Source organism: Engraulis encrasicolus, chromosome 17 (assembly GCF_034702125.1).
Source record: "Engraulis encrasicolus isolate BLACKSEA-1 chromosome 17, IST_EnEncr_1.0, whole genome shotgun sequence".
Taxonomy (NCBI): domain Eukaryota; kingdom Metazoa; phylum Chordata; class Actinopteri; order Clupeiformes; family Engraulidae; genus Engraulis; species Engraulis encrasicolus.
In genome coordinates, this window is record NC_085873.1 from 35,604,993 (window position 1) to 35,611,313 (window position 6,321).

Consider the following 6,321-nt stretch of genomic DNA (forward strand, 5'->3'; position numbering starts at 1 on the left):
GCTGCCTCATATACAGTTGTACAGATACGTGATTCCTTTCCATTTCAAGTGATTGGCCTCAAACACTCAAACACATTTCTGCTGATCGTTGCAGCGCAACACGCCCATGATACAAAGTTCAACACTCAATCTTGAGCCAGGTGCGTCATATAGTACCTGTACAGATAAACTGGGGGTTCGTTCGTAATGAAGCAATCATGCTTTTGCTAGGCAGTGCGCATGGTTAACCAGACTGCATCAAACTGGCAAAGTGTGCATGCACGCTGCCCTAGCAAAACCATGACTGCTTCATCACGAACGAACCCTGCGCTCTCAGTTCTACCTGCTTTTGCAAACTCCTCCCACTTTTCTCTCTATGTTAGAGGAGACGAAACTACTGTATGCCCCACTTAGAGTGAGTCTACCTTATGCAAGGACCAGCTGTGGTGACATTAACAGGTGAATATGGCTGAAGCTGTTGTTGAAGATCAGGATCCTTTTCGTTGTTCTATTTGTTTGGAGCCTCTGAAGGATGCAGTCACCATTCCATGTGGACACAACTATTGCATGAAATGCTTAAGTGGTTGCTGGGATCAAGAGAGTCAGAAGGGTGAGTTGTTCAGCTGCCCTCAATGCAGGGAGACGTTTAGCCCACGGCCTGTCTTGAAGAAAAACACCATGTTGGCTGAGCTGGTGAGCCAAATGAGGAAGAGCAGTGGGTCTCCGATTGCTTCTCTTCCTCAATCTCCACCTCTTGCTCCGTACGCTGAACCAGGGGATGTGGAATGTGACTTCTGCAGTGAGAAAAATCTCAAAGCTGTCAAGTCCTGTCTGGTGTGTTTGCTCTCTCTTTGTCAGACACACGTTGAGCCTCACTACAACGTCCCAGCCTTGAAGAGCCACAAACTGGTGCAGGCGTCCAGACATGTACAACAGAAGATCTGCTCTCAGCACGACAGGCTGATCGAGGTGTTTTGTTGTACTGATCAGAAGTGTATCTGCATGTTGTGCACTATGGATGAACACAAAGGCCACAATACATGTTCAGCTGCAGCAGAAGGAAAAAGAGGTAAGAGCTCAATCACTGATGTTAACCCGTTAAAACACGACGTTATACGTTTGCTGTTACCAGAATGGCAATGAGCAAGTCATAGTGCATTAATAAAGGCCCTCAATTATGTCATAGTAGAGTAATAACACTATTGGTAATTAACCTTTCAATGACTATTACAGCATGCCACTGGTGCGGTGTGCATTATGGGGCTACATGTTAGCCCAAGTGATTTTCAGTGATTACAAAAAAGACAGCGGAACAAAATCTCTAACAAAATTTGCAATCCATATTAGTTCGCTGCATGGAAAAATAACATGGAATATACTCCAGAATCCTTCTGTGTATGTGTGTGTGTGTGTGTGCGTGCACGTGCGTGCGTGTGCGTGTGTATTTCCAAATGCCAATTTCAAATTTTTAATAAAGACAGAGTTGGGGAAGACAAGGACAGCATTCCTGCAGAGAATTCAGAAGAGAGAGAAGGAACTGCACGAGATCCAGGAGGCCGTGGCATCATATCAGGTATACCAATAAAGGGTTACCAAAACATATGTATAGCCTATGTTCACTTATGAATCGGTGACATTTCCACATTTGTCCCATTAGGCCTACAGTAAGAACAGTTACTAAGAACATCTATTTATTCTATTCTACTCTGTTCTATTATATTCTACTCTACTCTACTCTATTCTATTCTATTCTATTCTATTCTATTCTATTCTATTCTATTCTATTCAGCGTTCTGCCCAAAAGGCAGAGCAACACAGTGAGAAGATCTTCAAGAAGCTTCTGGAGACTGTTGAGAGGAGACGCTCTGAGGTGAAAGAGCTGATCAGAGCTCAGCAGAAGGCAGCAGTGAAAGATGCTGAAGATGTTTTGGAGAAACTGGAGCAGGAGCTGGCTGAGTTGAGGAGGGGACATGCTGAGTTGGAGAAGCTCTCACTTGAGGAAGATCACGTCCATTTCCTCCAGGTAGCTTTGGCAATGACAGGGTCTTATTAAGCGGGCTTGCAGAGCAAGGCCCGATTATAGTAATCTCTAAGTCCTGTTTATTGGTTCTCTTGTGCAGGGCAGTAAAAATAGAAAATGGATCTCCTCCTAGGCCTTTCGAGATAGAGACACCGTTCAAACACTAAAACGACCGGCTCGGCTTTGAGATCATTTCTAGTGATATAGCGTGTCTGTGTCTCTTGTCGTTTTCCCGTTTTTGGCGATTTTGTGCAAGTTTGGGTCCCCATTGAAAACAATGGTAGAACCTTCATGAACCAAGGTTCCGCCACTCTAGAGATTAGAGTGTAGGAGGCTTTTTCGGTCATAAAACATCAACACTTTCACCTAGAAGTTTAGTTGATGCGTTGTTGGCGAGCTCTATGGGATGTCTACAAATTGTCAAAGTTTCATCTCCCAACTCCCATTACTTTTTAAATGGCAGGTGTGTAAAAACGACAGGGCTGGGTCTATGGCGTTTCCCATTGTGGCTTGAAGTGCCTTTTTCAAGAGGTCAGCGCATGTCCCACAAGAGGTCCATTTGTGACTGAACCGTTTAACCTATAAACTTCATTCAAAGACTGTTAGAGAGATCAAATGTATGACTCCGATCTGTGAGCAGGACACGTGCCAATTCCTTTTAGTTTTTTAGCAACATCAATCTGAAGACAAAAAACTGTTTCTGATTCTGCCCTCTGCCTTACAGCACCATATTAACAGGTGCAGCCAATATAGAGTTCCATCTCAACTGTGACTTTCTCTCAACATTCTATTCTTAACGACCAGCTGCTCTGTAGTTCTAGAAGTCTATTGTTCAGCTCTTCAATGCAATCTAATATTGTCTTGCTGTAATGATTTTCATAGGCAGGTGCTTGGCCCGATGGTAATACTCCTGCATCAGCAATTTGGAGGTTGGGAGTTCGAATCCCACTCGGAATCATATTGATTTTCAAAATTATATCATATGCAGTGTTCCTTAGCCAATTCAAAAAATAACATGTATGTCATTTAGTATCAATGACAAAGGTGCTGGATTACAAATATGGAGGTTGGGAGTTCGAATCCCACTCGAACCCATGTTGATTTTCAAAATTATATCATATACAGTGTTCATTAGCCAACTTCAAACACCATGTATTGTATGTCATTTAGTATCAATGGCAAAGAGGCTGGATTACAGATATGGAGGTTGGGAGTTCGAATCCCACTCGGACCCATGTTGATTTTCAAAATTATATCATATGCAGTGTTCCTTAGCCAACTTAAAATACCATGTATGTAAAGTAAGTATCAATGGCAAAGGTCCTGGATTATAGATATGGAGGTTGTGAGTTCGAATCCCACTCGGACCCATGTTGATTTTCAAAATTATATCATATGCAGTGTTCCTTAGCCAACTTCAAATACCATGTATGTTATTTAGTATCAATGGCAAATGTGCTGGATTAGAAATGTGGAGATTGGGAGTTCGAATCCCACTCGGACCCATGTTGATTTTCAAAATTATATCATATGCAGTGTTCCTTAGCCAACTTAAAATACCATGTATGTCATTTAGTATCAATGACAAAGGTCCTGGATTACAGATATGGAGGTTGTGAGTTCGAATCCCACTCGGACCCATGTTGATTTTCAAAATAATATCATATGTAGTATTCCCTAGCCAACTTAAAATACCATGTATGTCATTTAGTATATCCCCAAAACGCAGAGCTACAACACTTTGAAGATGGTTGAATTTAAGATGGCTGAATTGTTTGGCCCATAACTTCTGACTGGGTGGATGGATTTTTTCCAACATTTCTTTTAGCTTTGTTTTCTCAATAGTACTTTGTTTCATCTCTGCACCAAAAGGCAAGCCCTCTTCCAGCATTTTCTGTGAGAATGCAATCTAGTTACACGTGTGTTCCTCACATCCTTATTACAATCCATACGTACTGTATATCTGATTGACATCTCTTCTTTATTTTTTAAGAGTTTTCAGGTCCTGAAGTCCTCTGAATGCAAACCTTCCCCCAGCTTCAGTCTCAGTCCACGCATGTCATTTAATGACCTGAATAAATCGCTCTCTGCTTTGAAAAGTAAAGTGGATGACCTCTGCAAACAGGACATGATAAAGATATCAGGAGAAGGTACAGTAAATGTGCAGATTAAATGATAGTAGATTGTTTTGGACCTATTCATAAATTTCTCCTGAAATGTCATGAAACAATCACAAGTCAGTTTCCCAGGTCAAATAATTAAATGATAATTGAATAAATGCATGGAGTTGTGATAATATATTTGTTCAATATATTTAGGTTTCCTAAGTAGATGCATCTATATTTCTCATTCAATGGAACCTTCTGCTCATATGTTCATTTCCTTAGTGGCCAGTGTGGAGATCGTCATTCCACAGGAACCAAAAACCAGAAAGGACTTTTTGAAGTGTAAGTAGGCCTACCAGATCCTCAGGACAATCAATAACTTGTGTTTATACCGAAGGCAGAGGACAGGAACTCAAATCAGCTTGTGAACAGTAAAGCTTAAAGGTGCACTGTGTAATATTTTAGCAGTTTCTTTCCAGAATTCTTATTGCCCATTCACTAATAAATACTTACCACCATTCTAAGTATTCCACAAGGCAGCCATGGCCTAATGGTTAGAGAGATTGTCTTTCAATCAAAGGTTTGCCGTTTCGAAACCCCACTTACCTCTCCCTACATCTCCATTCATGGCTGAAGTGAGCAAGGCACCTAACTGCACATTGCTCCAGGGACTGTAACCAATACCCTGAAAAATAATAGTTGTAAGTTGCTTTGAATAAATGATAGCATCAGCTAAGTGCAATGTAATGTAATGTAATATTCATTAGGAATGGAAAAATTGCAATTTTCATAAATGAAAAGGGGGATCTTCGCCATGTCCGCCATTTTGAATTTCCAGAAATATACATATTTAGCCACTAAACTTATATACTCAGATCATACTAGGTTAAATATCATGTTATTATTTAGTAAATATTCATGAAAAGATCAAACTTGGCAATAGGCAGCACAGTTTCAATGACCAATAGCTATTCTGACCACCATCCTACACAGCGCACCTTTAAATAGGGCCTAATCTGTCAACTGTTCTTTTTGTATCCACTCCAGACTCCTGTAATCTGACATTCGATCCAAACACGGCACACCACTGGCTCGTACTGTCTGAAGGGAACAAGAGAGTGACAAGAGGAGAAGAGCAGCGTTACCCATATCATCCAGACAGATTTATAAATCATGCTCAGGTGTTGTGTGAACAGGGATTTAGTAGAAGTGTTTACTGGGAGGTAGAGCAGGAACAGGAGGATTTTGGGGTTGAAATTGCAGTAGTTTACAAAAGCATCAGTGCTGAATGCAATTTTCTAAACGATGAGAAAGCCTGGTGTCTGGAATGTAAAAATGGACAATGCAGTTTCTGGCACCTGGATCAAGAAACTGAAATCTCCATAATTCCCAGTTCTAGAATAGGAGTGTATGTGGACCACAGGGCAGGAACTTTGTCCTTCTACAATGTATCTGACTCAATGGCCCTTTTACTGTCTGTTACCATAAGATTCACTGAACCCATTTATCCTGGGTTCTGGGTTAACGGTGGTGATTCACTAAAACTTTGCTCTTAACATTCAGAACATTCAGTCTATACTTTCAGTTGGCTTGACCACATGGCAATACATAATCAGACTAATGAGACTCATTGAAAAATAAGGTCAGGAAATCACGAGTCAGTCATGCAAACCTGTGAGATTTTGTGGGATAATATTAAAATGGAACATGCAATGAGGTGGGATAAAATCCATTTAAAAAAAAGAAATTCCAAAGGAAGGAATATAGAGGAGTGCCTGCTGAAAAGTTGGATATACTGCAAATAAAGTTACTGTACGTCTCAGCTATTATGATGAATAGAGAGTGGAAACATCAGACTTGTGTCAGTTTTAGCAGACATAGACGGCTATGTTAATATTTGTATTTTTGTGTCTGTATGCTAAAATTCAGTTTGTATGAACTACGAATAATAAACGTCTGTAAATGATACGTAGTGTGGTTATGGAAGTAAAGTTCACCTTGTCATTAACAAAATTCTTAAAGTAAAGTTCTTACTTTATTTTTCAGAGCCTCCGAATAATAAAGTAAGAAAAGGCACAGTAAGCAGTGTGCTGTGTCTTTTGAATTTTGTTCATTGTTCACCTTCTCCTGCCTCACACCTGCACCTGTTGCTGAGGGCTTGTGCACAAGGAGTCTCTTGAACTTTCACCTTGTCATGATTAGTGTGCAGCACATTCC

At 40.6% G+C, this 6,321-nt stretch overlaps 1 protein-coding gene across 1 annotated transcript; it reads left to right on the plus strand.

Moving 5' to 3' along the window:
• Positions 1-409: 409 nt before the first annotated feature.
• Positions 410-6,005, plus strand: LOC134466811 (E3 ubiquitin/ISG15 ligase TRIM25-like). The gene is made up of 6 exons (XM_063220701.1): positions 410-1,103; positions 1,495-1,552; positions 1,769-2,002; positions 3,993-4,149; positions 4,387-4,446; positions 5,152-6,005. Exons 1-6 carry the CDS (start codon positions 445-447, stop codon positions 5,658-5,660), a joined length of 1,677 nt encoding a protein of 558 aa, XP_063076771.1. The 5' UTR covers positions 410-444; the 3' UTR covers positions 5,661-6,005.
• The last annotated feature ends 316 nt before the right edge of the window (positions 6,006-6,321 follow it).